Source organism: Myotis brandtii, unplaced genomic scaffold (assembly GCF_000412655.1).
Source record: "Myotis brandtii unplaced genomic scaffold, ASM41265v1 scaffold326, whole genome shotgun sequence".
NCBI classification, from domain to species: domain Eukaryota; kingdom Metazoa; phylum Chordata; class Mammalia; order Chiroptera; family Vespertilionidae; genus Myotis; species Myotis brandtii.
The window spans coordinates 1,041,412-1,060,537 of record NW_005362534.1 but is presented as its reverse complement, the minus strand read 5'-3'; the positions used below and the strand labels follow the sequence as shown (position 1 = coordinate 1,060,537).

Here is a 19,126-nt window from a genome sequence, read left to right as displayed (position 1 = left end):
CGCGCCGGAGCCTCCGTACCTCTGCACTTTACTTTCGTAGCTCCTCTGAGTCTGTGTGCTCTTCTCTTTCCTTCTAGTTGTAGAATTTCCACTCAGCCAGCCTTCCTGTGGTTCTGGATGATGACCGTTCTGTCTTTTAGTTGTATTTTTGAAGTTGTTGTCGGAGGCAGCAATTTCCGGGTGTTTACCTATGCCGCCATCTTGGTTTCTCTCGAGATCGATTTCTTTCTATTTAAACAGGAACTGGCATGTTTTAGAAAAAAGAATTACATAAATTTAGGAAGAGGGGAATTTTTTCTAGATGTGTTCACTTAACACAATTATATTGCAGGATTACTATGTACAAAGCACTGTTCTGGATCTTAGTAATGGTGGAGCTCAAGCATTGCAGATCAGTTTTCATGAATCATGTCTAGGGGAGCTAGAGGACACCAGTGCACACTTGTGTGTCCATTCTGAGCAAGTGGAAGCATGCCATTAACATATCCACTGGTAAGCATGCTCCTCCAATTTCTAGAAATTAAGTGAAGATGGAATTTTTTGCTGTTGAAATCCTCACCCAAGGATTTCTTTCCATTGATTTTTAGAAAGAGTGAAAAGGAGGGGGGGAAGGGGAGAGAGAAAAAAAATCAGTATGAGAGAGACAGATCAATTAGTTGCTTCCTGCACATGCCCTGATCAGGGCTGGGGATGAAACCTACAATCCAAGCACGTAACCTTGACCGGGAATCAAACCCATGACTGTTCAGTGTGCAGATTGATGCTCTAACCCAGGGGTGGGCAAACTTTTTGACTCGAGGGCCACAATGGGTTCTTAAACTGGACCGGAGGGCCGGGAAAAAAGCATGGATGGAGTGTTTGTGTGAACTAATATAAATTCAAAGTAAACATCATTACATAAAAGGGTACGGTCTTTTTTTTTTTTTTAGTTTTATTCATTTCAAACGGGCCGGATCTGGCCCGCGGGCTGTAGTTTGCCCACGGCTGCTCTAACCACTGAGAAGTGCCTGCCAGGGCAAGATGGAATTTTAACAGGAAAAAAGACTTTTTCAAAAATATTTAATACCAGGGTTGATTTAAAAATTGAATGCTAATAGGAGGTTCCCCTAGGCCATAAGTGCCTCCTTTGTTTGAAAATCTATGCCTTGGGGATGCCTTGGTTATTATTTCATAGTAGGCAAAGAAAGTGTCTGCTTGTCTTGTCCAGCTCAGCATGTAACTAAGGTGGTCATGGTTCAAAAAGCATTCTGTCTACCCTATTTTCACACTTGAGAAAATGCAGGCTCAAAAGTATGGCACCTACTCACTTGTTTTGATATTTAATCATAAATATATTTCAATATGTCTAAACCTTTTGTATATGTATGTACACATATACACGAGCATGTAATGTTCTATGTCTAATAATGTGAATTATCAATTTAATAAATATATGTTCAGAAACCTCTGTGAAAAGAGGTCCTGAAACCTGGGAGAAGGGTCTGAAATTTAAAAAAAGAAAAATCTAAGGAAACTCTGAAGGAAAAATCTAAGGAAGCAGGCTGCTCTGAGCTCTAGTAATTGCATGCAGTGGGAGGCAGCAAGCCAGAAACCTGAGGGGCAGAGCAGGTGTGTGCCTTCAAAAGAAAATAAGCCTAATAGGGAAAGAGGTAGAAGCAGGCTGGCTAGACCAGAACAGGTTTGTTAATCTCACAAACACAGACACCCCAAGTTGTAATATATTTCTTTTTCTTCCCAAAGAGTGGGGAAGCTGGAGCAGGAGAGGATGAGCTTTGCCCATTGTTGCTACAGCAGGGAGTAGCCCTTGCTCTCTAAGTGGGGGCAAGTGACTGGCAGGGCAGGAGATGGGGACGAGTGGTGTCTGGGGGCCTTGAGTGATAGACAGGAGTCTGGAATGGAGGGGAAGCTAAAAAAACATAAGGAGGAAGTGAGGTAAGCAAGGATGAAGTGGGAGAAGTCAATTGTCAGAAGTATAGGAGATGCTGGTCAGAAAGATGAAGTTGGTGCTCATAAGTTCAGAGGTGAAGTAGGTCTGAAAGAGGGGCTTGCCATTGGAGATGGATTACCTACATGGCTGTCATAGGCTCAGGAAGATGGCAAGATCTGAAGTGGGGTAAGGTTGATATTCTGGAAGCCAGTGTCCTCTCAGATGGATGTCAATGTTCTGGGAGTTGATCAGTGATAAGAAAGGTTCAGTAATCAGGGTGGTAGCAGGCCATTCAGTGAGGACATTCTGGATATGAGGAGTTGATTACCATGGCTCAAGAATCCCAGAGGGCACTGTCCACTGACTGTAGATGTGGAAGCATCTGTTGGAGGAGGAATCTCCGTTGGGTCTTGGACACCAAGCTGTGGGCAGTTGGCCTAGTGACTTCCCAGACCTGTACTGCTTGGACATGGCCTATTGCTTTAAATTTTTCACACACCAGGTACTTTTCCTGTGAAGGGCTGGGGGCTAAATTGGGAGAACTGGAGCACAGGATCCAGTGGGGAGGGCCAGTTGCAACATTTTCACTTGTAACAAAAATACAGCCCTGGATTTCAGAGAGACACTGGGAGATAAATGACTGTTGAGCAGCTTGAGGCAAAGATTAAGTAAACATTTATATGCCAAACATCAACTAAGTGCTTAGAGAAGGGTGGATATCTCTCTTGAGACCAACTTACCCACATGGAAATTAATTTTTCTTTAGATTTGCACAGGCATCAGAACTGCTAAAGCCCCGGGGTTACAATTTAGCAGAAAATAAGCTTCCAGGCCCTGATTGCTCTGTGAGGTGTCTGGCCCCCATGCCCACCAAAATAAAGCATTTTAAAAAGAGTTCTTTATTCTTACTAGGGATAAACTAATCAATCAATTAATAAACAAAAGAGGAAGAGAAATATATCTAGAGTGCATACACTTGTTTCCTAAGAAGGCAGGTAAAATGTGCATGTGGGTGCTCCGGCCATCATTTTGAGTTTAGATTACTCAAGTATTCCAAATGTCTTTGAAAAGAGCCCTAGTGATGAATTGTGAGATGTTTTTCTACAATTCAGGACCAAGACATGCCTTTGAAGGATTCAGGAGAGAGATCTTGGCTAGAACTTATAGAGATGGGTGTTGTTGGCTCATAAATGGCAGTTATAAGCATGGAATGGCTATAATCACTCCAGGAGATTATGGAGAAAAGAAGAGAGTAAAGACAACAGTGGGGAAAATTGTTTATCGGTTGGAGGAAGAACTAGGAGCCATTAAAAAGGGTAGGTGCAGCATGATGTCATGGAAGCTGGAAGAAGAGAAGGTGGAGCAACTACTGATCCATGGGTCTCACAGTTGAGGGTGCACTGTAATCACCTGCGGGCTTGTTAAAACAGAAATCGCAGCTCCCCCAAGTTTGTAATCAGTAGCGCTGGGTTAAGGACAGAGAGTTTGTATTTCTAGGGAGCTCCCATTGTTGCTAATGCTACTGGTTGGCTGAACAAGCTGTGAGAACCACCACTATAGTGAGCACCAGGGAAGACTGAACCACACCCATGGGCTTTGGGCACTAGTTGGCTCTCAGTGATCCCAGTTGAGGCATTTCTGTACAATCATTTGGGGCAAGAGACAGACTTGGGGTGAGTTGAAGAGAAAATGCGTAGGCCATCAAGCATATATAGACTTAACTTGTGAGAAACTTGGTTATGGAAAATGGGTGCTTACATATGGATTCACTGATGAGAGAGGATGGTATGTGTGCATGTGCACCTATATGCATAGTCATCAGGTGCCTACATTTGGCCAGGCCCTTTTCTAGGTAACAGTTAACTATGGTAACTAGGCCAGACATGGTTCCTGCCCACGCATTGCTTTGGAGCCAGGCACACTAGGATCAAAAACCCACCCCTCTACTTATTTACCCTGTGACTCTGAGCAGGTGCACACTTCCCTGGGTCTCAGTTTCTGCCTCTGCAAAATGGCACAATGAGGCCTACCTTGCCCAGGTATGCAGATTTAAACAAGCCACCATACCTGAGGACCCTGGTTCTTGCCTGGCATTTGAGAGGCACTCAGCAAATACACACGTGCTTCTTTCCCTCACCTGAAAGAACTTAGTGGGTAGCTTTGGTGGGATAGGGGTTCCTTCATGGTGCCAAGCATGTCAGGCTTGGTAGCTCTGCGGGAGTAAGGAAATATGGACCCCCTCAAAGAGCACATCAGGAGGCCTCTCGGGGGTGGAAGCCTGAGCAGCCTCCCCCAGAGGCAGCAAGAGAGTCAGGGGAGTCAGAACTCAGGGAAGGCTAGGGACTGAGGGAGGACAGTCGATTTCTAGAGCATAGAAATCCCATTGAGCCATTACCTTGTCTGCATTATTTGCTGACCTCATTTCATTAGTGTGTCTAACCTTCTCTCTTTCCTTCTTTCCACTCACACTTAGAATGAATTTTATTCCCTGCAGCAAGAACCAACAGTAGTGACAGGGTTTAGTCCCAGTCCAGACAGAGGCACGTTGATTTTCCTGCCAGTGATGGCCAGAATTGGGCAAGGAAACAGTAGGATGTAGAGACACCTCACACAGACACAGTGCTAATTGGTTCATATAATGCTTTTTCCATGGGCTATTGCTTTGAACACTCTTCCTCCACTGGCACCCCCACAAACTTTTCTCAGAGTTCCCCTCCTCCAGGCATCTTTAAAGCCCCTTGCCTCTCTGAGATGCCCAGCTGTGGGTTTGCAGATGAGAACTGCAGATGTCATCATCCTTTTGCCTTAGAGGGGTGTGAGCTTTTTGTGCTCTGGATGAGCTCCGAAGCAAGGCCTATTTCCATACACGCCTGCAGAGTCTGCACAAAGAACAGAAATTTGGAGGAGAATTGAGTGGGCAGTGTCCCATCACCTTCCAGCGTGTCTTCACCAACTATAAATAGCCACGCTTGTTTGTGCTCATCCAAACAAGGACGCAGTGCAAGGGGAGAGCTGCCAGGAAAACCACCCTGTTTCCCGCTCCTTGCACCTCTGGCCTGGCTCAAGCTGTCCCACGTTTAAATGGAAAGTTTGCAGTAAAAAAGTGTCTGTGATTCCTGGGACATTCTTGGCCATCAAGTAGATATACAGGGACTCCACAGATATCAGCAGGGCATTTGGATCCGGATTTCTGGGGAAGGGGAAGGAGGCTGATGAGTGAAGGAAACTGGCTTACTGCTGCTACAATTTTGTCCTTTCCTGATGGAAGGATTCAATCTCCCCAGGCGGCAACTTCCCTGTGCAGAATATTAACAAAGGACTGGCTTCACATCTGCTTCTTGCACAGACAGAGCCCTCTTATACTTGTTTATTTAAGAGAGAAAAAAAATCTCTAGAATCTTAAAACATATGCATGTGGACGCTCATTTTGATTATTGCCATCCCAAGTGTGGTGGGCAAAGATACGACTGGATATTAGAAACCTTCCATCTGGTTTCAGCTCTGCCACCAATTACTTGCGTGGCCTTGGGCACATAACACCCATCCTTGGAGCACAGGACCCTTGTCCATAATAAAATGAGGGCTTGAGCTGAATGATCTCTCTTCAGTTTTAGTAGTCAGAGCCCAAGTCTGAGATGTGATGAGTGGGCAGCCAGAAAAGCTATTGGCCTCTCATCCTCAGTGGACAAGGGAAGTGAATTATAGGACCTGGTAGTTTTGCATTAGAAGAGGGTGGTAAAACAAGGTTGTAGAGTTGGAGCAAGAAAGAGACAGGGCAACCCAAGTCATTTCTCTAGGATTTTCATATTTGACATCTGCCATTGTCCACCTGAGTTGATAACCTTCGGGGTGGGGATGAAAGCTAGAGAAAAACAGGATTCTCGGTGTGCACTTCAGTGGTTTCCTGAGCGCAGGGGATGGGGCTTTTCTATTTATTTTCCTTTTCTTCTCTTCCCAGCTCTTTCCCCCCTATAACAATTTTTAGACAGTTAAAGCCCAAACATTTACATTATAGTAATAGATCCTTCTGATGGCAGGGAGAAAGGACTTCCAAAAAGAGTCATCATTGGGACTTGGGATCTTTTTTGTTCAATGGGAATCAGTGTGTTCACTCTTTTTCCCTTCGTCACCACTCACTTCTAGAAGGACTGTAGGGTCGTCTTGGTAGTTTTTTGTTGCTGCTGTTAATGCTGCTAATTTATTTATTTACTTGTTTCCTTGCCTTGGCTTCCTGTGCACTCCAACACCTTTTCCAGGCCACATGTCTTGGCTTAACTGTCCCAACTTGGGCTAAATTGGGCCATGCCACTGGCTGAGCTCATGTTCTCAAGGGATGCACATGGCACACCTTCCACGTTTCTGACTATGCACATACTCGATCTCATGTCTCAAGTCTAAGTGGGAAGAGCAGGCCTTCAGGGTAGGTTAGGTGTGTGATTTTTTTTTTTAGGTGTGTGATTTTTGTTTATCATTAGTACTTTTTAACTTGGGGAGCAAAGGTGATTCACACAGCTGGCAGTGAGAAGTGGTGGCAGGCTACCTGGCATCCTTGATGACTCACCAGCCCTGTGACCAGGAGGCCAATTGAAGCAGCTTTGAGAAGTGGTCAAGATCTTGGCTCTGGAGTTAAAGTTAGTAGGTTCAAACCCAGACCTCACTACTCTACTACTTTTATAACCTTTTGTCAGCAAGTGACTTAATCTTACTGAGCCTCCATCTCCTGATCTATATAATGAAAATAAGGGGATCACAGCTAAGGTTCTCCAGGATCTGTTTTAGTATGCAGGATCTGTTTTAGGGCTCGGGGCTCACTGAAGGAAGAAGGAAACAGTGTTGATTAGAGGGAGAAGTCAGGTTGTAATACTGGCTCACCAAAGCCTCAGCCAACTCCACAGGGAGCTTTGAAGCTAAAATAGTTCCTCCAAGTTGTTCTGTGTTGGACTGAAATGGGCAAGACTTTTATAGTGTGTGTTGTAGTCCACCCTGGAAAAGGTTTACCTCAGTCGAGGTGGCTCTCTGCAGCTGGGGTGGTCCTGGAGGGACCAACAGCATTCCTACTTGTTCCTGCTTGTAGAACATCCAGCCCTTCACTGAAGGAGGCTCTGGGCAGTGCAGCTCCGTGTCCTTGAGGCAGAGCAGACATTTCAAGGGATGGTTCTGATGATTGAATAACGTATAAAAGGGGCAATCCGCCCTAACCGATTTGGCTCAGTGGATAGAGCGTCAGCCTTCGGACTCAAAAGTCCCAGGTTCGATTCCGGTCAAGGGCATGTACCTTGGTTGCGGGCACAACCCCAGTAGGGAGTGTGCAGGAGGCAGCTGATCAATGTTTCTAACTCTCTATCCCTATCCCTTCCTCTCTGTAAAAAAATCAATAAAATATATATATTTTTTTTTTAAAAAGGGGGCAATCCTCATGCCTGGCTCATGGTAGGCCATCAGTTATCAGTTGTTGCTGTCATTTCTATGGGATTGTAGGTTCCACTCCATCCTGCTGGGTGTCCTTGGGCTAGTCAACTCGTTCTCTGTGATTTAGGTTCCTGTCCAGTAAAGCAAGGAGACTCTTAGCTGCTAGTTGCCTATTGAACTCATGTGTTTTAAGTGTCCATAACTAAAACTGCTGAGAAAAATACAAGAAAATAACAATGTTATCTTTGGTGTATGGTGATAGGCCTGCTTTCTTATATTTTCTCCTTTTATTTAACAGCTGTGGATGGAGAAACTCACCACACAAAAAACCTCATAAGAGCTAGTAAATTACAAAAGGATGGGCTTTTTTCTCTTTTGTTCAATTTAGTAACATCCTTCTTGGCAAAATGGTATCTGTGTGTTAGGCAGACTGGAGGAGAGCAAGGACCATTGAGGACTGAAACCTCATTGGGCATCAGCCGCTCCAAACACATGCTTTGGAGAATTTCAGAAATTCTGGTATTTTTCAGAACTAAAACTCATTAGCATTGTTGTAAGAGTCTATAAATACAGTGAAGGCATTTACAAATAGACTTTGTAAAACGCTTCCACACCCACAGTCTGAACACTGTCAAAACACCAGCTGCAGCTTCTCTACTTGGAAGGATCAGACTTTTTTTAAAACTACACCTACTGTGTTTTCAAAATAGTCTTGCTTCTGGCCCTGTATAGAAGATAATTTTAGCTGAAAGCCTGGGTCTGGCTCTTGGTATGAAGGATCAGGGCTCAGTAGAGAGATAGGGGATCCCAATCTCCTTCCTATCAGAATGTGGCTGGTACTTTAGAATCTGGGGAGGGGTCACTCAGAGATGGCACTGCCTATTTCTTCAGGTGGGTCCTCATGACCTGGGCCTCTCAGTCTAGGATTTTTAACTCACCCCAGGTGAGTTCCAGTTGTAGTCCCAGGTGATCACATGGGCATCTGTGGTGGGGGAGACTCTTAAAGGAGAGCTTGTAGCAGGGGCGGGCAATCTCACCTTTTACCTTGATGACACGGTTGGGGAGAAAAGGAGAAAGAGAAGAAGCTGCAAGAATTGTACAGTTTCTAATATTAAAAGTAAACTTTAAAAGAAAGGAAAAATTCACCTATAGTCTTATCCCAGAGACAACTACTATTAACATTTTGGACTTTTTCTTTCCCATCTTTTTCCTGTGTGTGACTTGGTTTGTTTTATTGGTTTTGCATAGCTATGATCATAGTGAATGTCATATAATTTTGTCTTTTGGAAAAAACGCATTTATTGTACAAATAAATAATGCATTCCCATTTTAGAAAAAAAGGCAAATGTTCATTAAATCCACAAGTGTTTTTTAGCCTGCCATGTACCAACTGCTGAACTTGATGTTAGAAATCACCCATCAGACTACCCTGGAATAACTACTAAATATTCTTCCAGTCTCTTAAAAAAAATCCCTCTTCCTAATATATCAGAAGTGCACATGGGTGTATGTGCATTGAGGTGTTTTAAACTTGCCTTTGTTCCTTGACATTATAACATCATAACATCCTGTTGTCATAAACTGTGTATAAACATTATTTCAATGGCTATATAAAAGTCTGCCAAATGCCATAGGTTATTCTACTGTTCTCCTATTTATGAAAGTTTTCAGTTTTTTTCAGTTTTTCATTATTATGAATAGCACTGTGATAGACATATTAACCTGCAAAACCCATGTGGGTGTTTTGGACTATTTCTTTAGCATTTACTCCCAGATTAAAGCAGATGAACATCAAGAGGATATACATCCTCTTCTTTAAAATTACTTCTTTTTACCCTGCACTATTCCCCAAAGGCTTTGAGATAACTTTCAAAAATTAGTTGAGAGCAACAGTAAAGGGGAAGTAAGGGTAGAAAAGTAATACAGTCCAAGATAAGATGAGCACAGTGCAGATAGGCAGGCAGACCTCAGAGATATTGCAGGTTTGGTTCCAGACCACCACAATAAAGCAGATATTGCAATAAAGCAAGTCATGCAAATTTTTGGTTTCCCAGTATGTATAAAAGTTATGTTTACACTATACTGTAGTCTATTAAATGTGCAATAATAGCATTGTGACTGAAAAAAACAGTGCACATAACTTAATTTGAAAATACTTTATTGTTAAAAAAAAAAAAAAGCTAAGCCTATTGGGAAAATGGCGCTAAATGGCCTGTTGCAGGGTTGCCATAAACCTTTGATTTGTAAAAAAACAAAACACAAATATCTGTGAAGCACAATAAAGCAAAGCAGCATAAAACGAGGTATGCCTGTAATGTGCAATAGGGTTCTCCACAGTCCCTCAAGATAGGCTTTCACTTGACTGGAAGCTTCCAGCTGTCAAATCAAAGAGGGAAATTGCAGCTCCAAGAGTCGCAGTGACCAAAATGCACAAATAAACCACATGTTCCAAAGCAGCCAACTTGTTCTGCAGTGCAGCTGCTTAACTGCTGTGCAAAGCTCCTTCTCTCCGCCAACACCCCCTCTGATGTTTCCCCCAGCTGCCCACCAGGGTGTCACCTTAGACCATCCTCCCCTTTGGCCAAGAAAAAAAAAAGCAGCCCAGTGGAATTAACTGGACTTTTGTTCCCTGAATGACCTGTTTCTGTGGACAGAACACGTATTCTTTACGTTTTAGGTGCTTGGTGTGTTCCCAAAAGGACAGAACTGTCTGGCTGTGAGTGTAACTTGAGTTCAGTCTGTTAGTGTAGAGGAAGACAGCACCAAATCATTCAGGCTCCATAAATACAAAATAATATTAAGTGCCTTGAAGACTTTTAAAAATAAAAATGCTTACCCTAGGAGGTTTGGCTCAGTAGATAGAGTGTCAGCCCACGGACTGAAGGGTACCAGGTTCCATTCCAGGGCATGTACCTGCCTTGCAGGATTGATCCCCGACTCTGATCAGGGTACATGCGGGAGGCAACCAATTGATGTCTCTCTCTCACATCGATGTTTCTCTCTGTCTCTCCCCCTCCCTTCCACTCTCTAAAAATCGATGGGGAAATATCCTCAGGTGAGGATTAACAAAGCAAAAAATAAAATAATTAAAAATAATAAAAAATGCTTTCCTACTTCATTTCTAAAACATTTCATTCAGAAAGTTACATTCAAATTAATGGGCTCTCCCAATGAAATGTTTTGAAATAAAGGTCCTCAATCCCATCGTTCCTGTTGGCTTGGGATCTGTCCAAGGGATTGTGCCCTGTGGGGCCTGAGCTTTGGTAACCAAAGGAAGGAGGGGCAACCTGCTACAGTAACCTGGCCTAAGAGGGCCCCCACCACCTTAGGTGTTGGGATGAGGTGGGAAACAAAGGCTCTGCTGTGAAGTTCAAGCTGCTTCCCCTTTCCAAGTACAGTAGTCCACATTCTCCTTGAACTCTGATTCAACCAAGCTCAGAATTTTCAACTGCCCTCAGAAAAGCCCAACAAGTCTCATAATGCACACACACAATCAGTCTAAGAGTTGTAATTTTCTCTTGGTGAAGACCAAGCCGTTTGGCTCAGCCCTGGTTCCCCAGAGTTCTCACCTCTGCTTGTCTTCGGTTGAGGGTGCTTGAGGTTATGCTTGAGGTTGAGTCAGTCTTGTTTGTTTGGGAACTGATGGGGGCTTACTTCCTTTCACTGGGTATTCTCTACCATCACAGGATATGCATGTCACACTGTGTGCTACCACCACCACTCCTCTTGAGTGAGAAACCCAGGAGTTGTCCCTGTCAACTCCCTCCCTTACCTCCAGGTTTATAGATCTACTTTAGTTTCCCTCTGCCTCCCATTACCTCCAGGACAAACTGAACCCTGTGGTACTCAGCTCAGCAGTCTGACCTTTGCCAACCTTTCTCCTCTCACTACTCTCTGGAGACCTCAGGCTTTAGCCTTGGAACCTCTGACCACCCTGGATCCTTGCTCAATCATGTGTCTTACTGATATCCTCACTCCTTTTTCCTCCAAGGCCCAACTGTAATGCCACCTCCTCCATGTGCCCTGGGACTGCCATGCATATCCCCTGCACTGAACCCATCCTCCCCAAAGGGTTTTGATGTGCCTGTATCTTACACAGCCAGCCTATACCATTTAGGCTTGTGGTTGTCTGTCTCTTTCTAGCATTGAGACCATAAGCCCCTCCAGAGTAGGTACCACCTGGTTTGGCTCTCTCAATACCCCCATCTGTTCCTCATTGTGTGGTTTGGCCTCAGGCCAGTGTGACTGCTGGAAGCCATAAGATGGACTATTTCTGTTGCTTTCCTGGGAACAACTGCTTGGCTTCTCCCTCTCATTTTATAGGCAACATTTTTTTTTTCTGATTTCGCTGCCATCACAGACCTTGGATAATCTCATTTGGGAGCTGCCCTTTTGGAGGAATTTGGAAGAACCTTCTGCTCGTGCATGAATGGGTTGTTTCTCTCATCATCTTGGAGGCCTATTCCTATCCCCAAGGGCTCCTCCTTGCCCAAATACAGAGGGAAGTCGCCCGTGTCCTGATGGGCATGGGGGCACCCACCCAAGAGCTGTCTAATTTTACAGCCTGTCCCCAGTGCCAGCTTTCAGGCTGCCAGATCTCAACTTGACACCTTGCGCCTGTCAACAGCCTGGCTGATGTCTCAGCCCCAGGCCAGCAAACCTTTTCCTCAAGGTTAAAAGTAGTTGACCTTTGACAAGCAGCATTGGCTACATTCCTTAGTCCTTAAAAGGGAAGCTCCCAGTTACTGTTTGCTGGTGCTTATTTGGCCAGGAGACAGGGGCAGGGCCTGCGTTGTACCCTGTGTACCAGCAGGAGGGTTTGTGGCTAAAGGTGCATTGCTGAACAGTCATTATTAAAATAGCCATCTTTGAAAATGTGTGCTGGAGAGGGGGGCCTCCAGTCTGTCGGTCGCTTTGCACCAAGGCCCGTGTGGCTGGAGAACTCGTTGGCTCCTACTGAGTTCCTCACAGGCGACAGTGCCACCTGCCCCCGACACAGTGCACTCCTTAACTCGCGTGCAACAAGAAAGCTGACAAAATGACAAGGACACACACCAATTATTAAATGCCTGGACTTGTGTTTTGAATGTAGGGGTGACGGTGCAAAGATTGATTTGGTTGGCAGTTCGCTCTCCGGTATCCTGGACAAGGATCTCTCGGACCGCAGCAATGACATCGGTGAGTAAGGAGAACATTCTTGCTTTTCTTTGCACAATTTTGAAGGAACTGAAGAGTTCAGTTTTCCCCTTCAAGCAATCTGGTGAGAACTAACACAGCTATTTAAATGCAAGGCTAACAGCCCTGATTGGTTTTAGGTGTTGCAGTTTTGTAAACAAGGGAAGCAATGGTGGTTCCCACATTAAAATACAATGCTTGGGAATTTTACTCTCCCCGGCCTTACAAATTCCTTGCAAGGTCCAATGAAAAGAAATGATGAATAAACCTTTTTGTAAAAGTGGGCATTAGCACTTATATTCATATTTTCCAGTGATTTATGCTTTTAATGTAATGAGGTCAATGGGTGAAAATGCAGAATGGCAGAGTTCATTGTGAACACAGCACTAAGTGTTTTGACTTTGAATTAAAATGAGCTTTGGTATAATAATTGCCACTTAGTTCACATGAGTGAGTTTTCCCAAGGTCAAGATACCACCATGTGATAAATTGGAAAGTAGCTAAAGTCTCTGTGGGTAAAAAAGTTGGAGGGTCTTTTGGGGATATGCATGGATGGGTTTGAGGTCACATGTGTGCTGGTTGAGGCCACTGTTGGTTTCACTTGGGTGACAGCCTTTTTAAGAAGTTCAAATTCAAGGACTAATTTGTTTTAGCTTTACATCTTTTATTTGTACCTATCATGGTCATAAGTTAGCACTCTCTCATATTCTACAGAAGAGAGGGGGCTACATTTGGGAATTTGCCTTTTTTAAATTAAAAATTTTTATTTCAAAATAAGTATAGATTTTGCATGCAGTTATAAGAAATAATGCAGAGATCCACATACCCTTTACCCAGGTTCCCCCCATGGTAACATCTTATGAAATTGTAGTGCATGATCACAACCTGGACTATATTGATGTTAATATAGTCCACCAGGTTCCCCAGTTTTACTAGTACTTGTGTGTATTTAGTTCTGTGTAGTTTTGTCACATGTAGATTTGTGTCTCTACCACCACAGTCAAGATACAGAACATTCCATCGCCAGTAGGATCCCTCTGTTGCCTTTTTTAACCACACCCACCTCCCCTTTACCCCTCCTCTTCCCTAACCTCTGGCAGCTACTATCAGGGATTGATTGGACATGGAAGATTTCTAGCATCATTTACTTTGGCTGCTCAATTTAGAAACAAATGTCTGATAGTTGGCAGGCCCTGTAAGAGGCACCAGAGCACCTAACACACACATTCTCATCACCTGAGGTTACTCCTCTGCTGGGGTGCCATTTTCTTCTGAACCTGCAAAAAGAGTTGCATCTTCCAAACTGCTGACCTACAGTCTCTGATCTGATCTGTGAGGGCTTGGGTGTAGGATGTGTCATTGTCACTGTAAACACCAAAAGTACTTGTCTTGTTTCCAGAAACTGTTCTATATCCTCAGTCAGCTTTTGAGAAGCTCAGTCAGGAAGCATGACCAAGAGCTTCTGACAGTTTGGGCTGTCACAATAATAATAGAAACTCTGGCCTGCTGTAGCATTTGACCTGGTTAAAAGGCAGGGAAGAACAGAGCAGTTATTGGCTGTAAATGAAAAGGAATCATTGGAATGAGCCTGATTAAGTTTTCGTTCTGTGGCTGCAGTTTAGCATTCAGGCCCCATTTCAAGGCAGGGGTGGGCACAGTGTCAGCGAAGGTACTGTTGTGTGTGTGGGGCCTCCCACAAGAAGGGAGGTATTCTCCCACCTCCAGAATATACAGGGCTGTGCCTTGCTTGTGAAGAACATTGGCCTCAGACCTTTGTTTTCTTTGGGTCTGGAGATGACTAAGGTGGCTATTGCCAAAATATGAATTTCATGTTTTTCAGTCTAACAAGCTAGTTTGTAAATGTTGGAGGCATTGATAGAAGGGGTTAGTCTATGGAAGCTTTTCATACTGTGGAAGCTAAGCACCAGCTGTATGTATTAGGAAGTCCATAAAGAAATACTGAGGTTTAGTTTGCTCTTATTTTTACAAGAAGACTATACCAGAAAACTATAATTCCTGAAGCTAATAATTTAACATATATGCCATTTGCATTGTGAGAAATGATAATTGGCCGTTATGAAATCAACCACTACATATTTGAGTGCCTACTACTCGAGTGCAAGGATGAATGGCTACCGCACACACAGGCCCTGCTTTCCAGGGTGTTGGAGTCTCTTTGGGCCCCTAAGACAGCAAATAAAAAGTGAAGTAACACTGATGGTCTGTATAAATGATGACTGAGTGGTAGAAAGTAATGCTGCTCAGGGTTGGGGATGCTTCTTGGTACCCAGGGTATGAGGGCAGGCTCTGTGAAGGGGGACAGACTTACCTGGATTTGGAAGTTAGATTTGCTTAGATAGAGGCAGAGATGTGCAGGGAAATCACATGGGGACTGCTGATAGCTGAGCATAGATTCGGCCTGGCTACAGTAGAGTGTTTATTCTGGCATTGGGCCGGGGGGAGGAGGAGTAGACTAGAAATGGAAGTCAGGACTGGATTGAGTTGGAGAGGGATGGATTTGTAATTGACTCTGCAGGCAGTGGGAGCCATTGATGGTTGACACTGAAGGAACATGATCAGGTCAAAAAATTCAGATATCGCTGATGGAGCTTTTGGGACAAATGAGATGAAGAAAATATGGGTGTCAAGAGTCAGGTTATTTGATAGTTCCAACGAGAGGCAGTGAGGGAGAGCCTGAATTAAACTGCTCACAAAAGAATTGTGAAAGAAGGAATAGATGAAGCAGCAGCAACGCGAGAGCATTATGGCTTGGCCTCTGTAACAGATTGGATTTGGGAGTGGGTAGGAGGAGAGAATGATTTGTTAGTTATGAGGTTTTAAAGTTGGGTGGCTGGGGAAAAACTGAGTTGGGTAGAAATAAGCATGTCTGGAGGAAGAACTGGTTTGGGGGCAAATGTGATGAATTCATTGAAGCATGTTGAGTTTGAGCTTTGGTCAGACATCCCCATGTCAGTGCTGGATGAAGGTTGAAAATGGAGGGCTGAGGCTGGGGAGGCAGGCAGGATGGCAGGTAGGTACTAGGACTTTCCATGAGACAAGAACACAGAGCTGGAAGGTGCACACCTGGGTTTGAGTGCTGCGGATTCTGCTGCTGCTTGGCTGGATGGCCTTCTATAAACTAAAGACTCTGAACTTCAGCTTCTGCATCTGTAAAGAACACCAAATCTCTACCAACTTCCTCATCTTGTCTTCCAAAATTATATAAAATCACTGGGTGGGCTGCAAAAAGATAGAGATGCTTATTTCTAATGTTTGTGTAGAAGTGATAAAGCCAACAAGAAAAAGAATATCCTTACCATGAGAAAAAAGAACCTAGAGCTGAAGATCAAATCCTGCTGCGGGAAGCTCACATGTATATATAGGAAAAGTGGAATCTTGCAACATCACAGGAGCCAATAACAGCTTTATTGAGGTATAATTCATGTACCGTATATAAAGGGAGGAGAGGATTTTGAGCAAAATGTCTTTAGGCCCAAATGCAGACGTGCTCTTTAGGAGAATAGGACATTGCAGAGCGACTGGCTCTCTTCAGGGCTGCTTTTGTATCTCTGCTTTTGTGGCATGTGTTTATTGCTTTGAATCAAGAAGGAAATTACTTGTACCAGAATGTTTTGTTAGTGCTTCAGACAATTGAAGCTGTCCAAATGTGGGCTGCAGTGAATAGCAGAACACAGTCCTGAAAGCCATTCGCAATCTTCAGTGTTAGCTATAAATAAATGTGTTCCTCTTAATAAAGCTATAATTTTAAATTATTATGATATTAAATTAGAGAACATGGCTTTTTCAGACCCTGTGTGGGTAGCTACCAGCATCTGTCAGCCCACGATAATTTAGAATGAAATCAGTTTGGTCCCAAACTAAGTTGTTGATGTCAGTTTGAGATATTGTTTGTATCAAACTACACAGCCATATTTCAAGGAACATAATAGAAAACATAGATGAGCTCCAACACAGGCCTGTGCATGAATAGAAGCAAAAATTAAATTGTCCGGTTTTCTCTTGCTGACGGAAGACTCTATGTTCCAATTGAATAGGAGATTATAGGCTTCGAAGTCAAGTGCCATAACATTTACTTTTATTATGCCATATATTGCAGTTCCCCTGGCATGGCGGGATTTATTGTTATACTTCAATACTGCGGAGACTTCCCATTTCTTTTCCACTAAAGCACAAGGCAGCCAGCCTCCAGGTGGGAAGCAGCCTGGGAACTAAGCATCTAGTTTCAACTAATTGACTTATAAAAAGGCCTTCTCATTCTTCTTCAGTTGCTTGCCTTCTTTGTTTTAACTTGTTTTTTCCCATTCTATTTGAGTCTTATCTAACTGTTCCCACTTCCATCTCTTTAAATGGACACCACCCCTTTTTCACTTGAGGAAGCAGAGGATTTCCCCTCCATCTTCCCCTCCCCACCCACAGACCCACACTTCACTTGGTAGTCAGCTTGGGGCCAAGTGTCAAAAGCTTTAAAGTTAGGATGAGGATCTGGTTTGAAAGCTATGAAGACTAACTTTAACTTGCCCTCAGTCTCTCACAGATGCCTCTAGGCCTATTCATTTGGACCAGGACATAAAAAAGCATTTTCCTACACCCTGAGAATGCTATTAAGAGCTAATTAATTTGGGGTGCTGACAAGTTTCTAAAACTGGATTGTGGCGATGGTCGCACAATTCTGTAAATTTGCTAAAAATGCCCAAGTTGTATTCTTAAAACGGGTGACCTTCATGGTATACAAAGTGTACCTCAATGAAGCTGTTAAAAACGGGGCGGGGGAGGGGAAAAAGCTAATTGTAATTCTCTTAGCACTCACTTTGAGATCTTAATGTCAAAAAAGATATATATACACAAGTAATTTATAAGTAAGGGGTTAAAAATGCCCCTGTGACCCACTTTATAAAATAGTTGTATTTAGACTAATAGCCATTATATTTGGTGTTTCTGAGTCCTCTGTAAACCAGTCTTTTATAAATAGCATTATGTTGTGTGTGTTTTAAGTTTTTAAATCGTTATTGTTGAAAGTATTACATATGTCCCCTTTTGTCCCCCATTGACCTCTTCTACCCTGCCCCGCCTCTGCCCCAGGCCTTTACCACCCTATGTCTATGTCCATGGGTTATGCATATATGTATACAAGTTATTTGGTTGATCTCTTCCCCCCTCCACCCCCATTCCCTCACCCCACCTTCCCTCTGAGATTCTGCAGTCTGTTCCATGCTTCTATATCTCTGGATGAATTTTGTTCATGAATTTATTTTGTTCATTAGATTCCACATATGAGTGAGATCATGTGACACTTGTCTTTCTCTGACTGGCTTATTTCGCTTAGCATAATGCTCTCCAGGTCCCTCCATGCAGTCTCAAAGGGTAAGAATTTCTTCTTTTTTACTGCTGCATAGTATTCCATGGTGTAAATGTACCACAGCTTGTTTATCCACTCATCTACTGATGGGCATTTGGACTATTTCCAGATCTAAGCTATTGTAAATTGTGCTTCTATGAACATAGAGGTGCGTATATTCTTTCTGATTGGTGTTTCAAGATTCTTAGGATGTACTCCTAGAAATGGGATCACTGGGTCAAATGGCAGCTCCATTTTAAAATTTTTGAGGGACCTCCATACTGTTTTTCACAGTGGCTGTACCAGTCTGCATTCCCACCAGCAGTGTACTAGGGTTCCCTTTTCTCCACATTCTTGCCAGCACTTGTCATTTGTTGATTTATTGGTGATAGTCATTCTGACATGTATGAGGTGATAGCCTCATTGTCATTTTAATTTACATCTCTTGGATGATTAGTGACTTTGAGCATTTTTTCATATGTCTCTTGGCCATCTGTATGTCCACTTTGGAGAAGTGTTTATTTGGGTCCTTTGCCCATTTTAAATTGGATTGTTTGTCTTCCTTTTGTTAAAGTATATGAGTTCCTTATATATTTTGGATGTTAACCCCTTATTGGATGTATCATTGACAAATATGTTCTCCTATGCAATGGGCTCTCTTTTCATTTTGTTGATGGTTTCTTTTGCTGTGCAGAAGCTTTTTATTTTGATGTAGTTCCATTTGTTTATTTTCTCCTTAGTTTCATTTGCCCTAGGAGATGTATTGGTAAACAGGTAAACATATTGCTATGAGAGATGTCTGAGATTTTGCTGCCTATGGTTTCTTCTAAGATTTTTATAGTTTCATGACTTACATTTAGGTCTGTTATCCTTTTTGAGTTTATTCTTGTACATGGTATAAGTTGGTGGTCTAGTTTCATTTTTTGTCAAATGCTTTTTCTGCATCTATTGATATGATCATGTGATTTTGTCTTTCAATTTGTTTGTGTGATGTATCACCTTTATTGACTTGTGAATATTGTACCAGCTTTGCATCCCTGGAATAAATCCCACTTGGTCATGGTGTATGATCTTTTTAATATATTGCTGGTTCCAATTTGCTAATATTTTGTTGAGAATTTTAGCATCTATGTTTATCAGGGATATTGCCCTGTAATTCTCTTTCTTTGTAGTGTCTTTATCTGGTTTTGGAATTAAGATAATGCCAGCCTCATAAAAAATAAATAGCACTATGTTTTAGATGTGTTAAGAAAGCTCTC

The 19,126-nt window shown here is 43.0% G+C and overlaps 1 protein-coding gene across 7 annotated transcripts in view; it reads left to right on the top strand.

Annotated features, from left to right (window-relative positions):
• The window catches only part of SH3KBP1 (SH3-domain kinase binding protein 1), a 274,936-nt gene that overhangs the window by 227,923 nt on the left and 27,887 nt on the right, over positions 1–19,126 (top strand). For all 7 annotated transcript variants that reach the window (XM_014543459.1, XM_014543458.1, XM_005870951.2 and 4 more), the window contains one exon: positions 12,429–12,514. In XM_014543459.1, the coding sequence (XP_014398945.1) occupies positions 12,429–12,514 (86 nt within the window). The remainder of the gene's footprint in view (positions 1–12,428; positions 12,515–19,126) is intronic.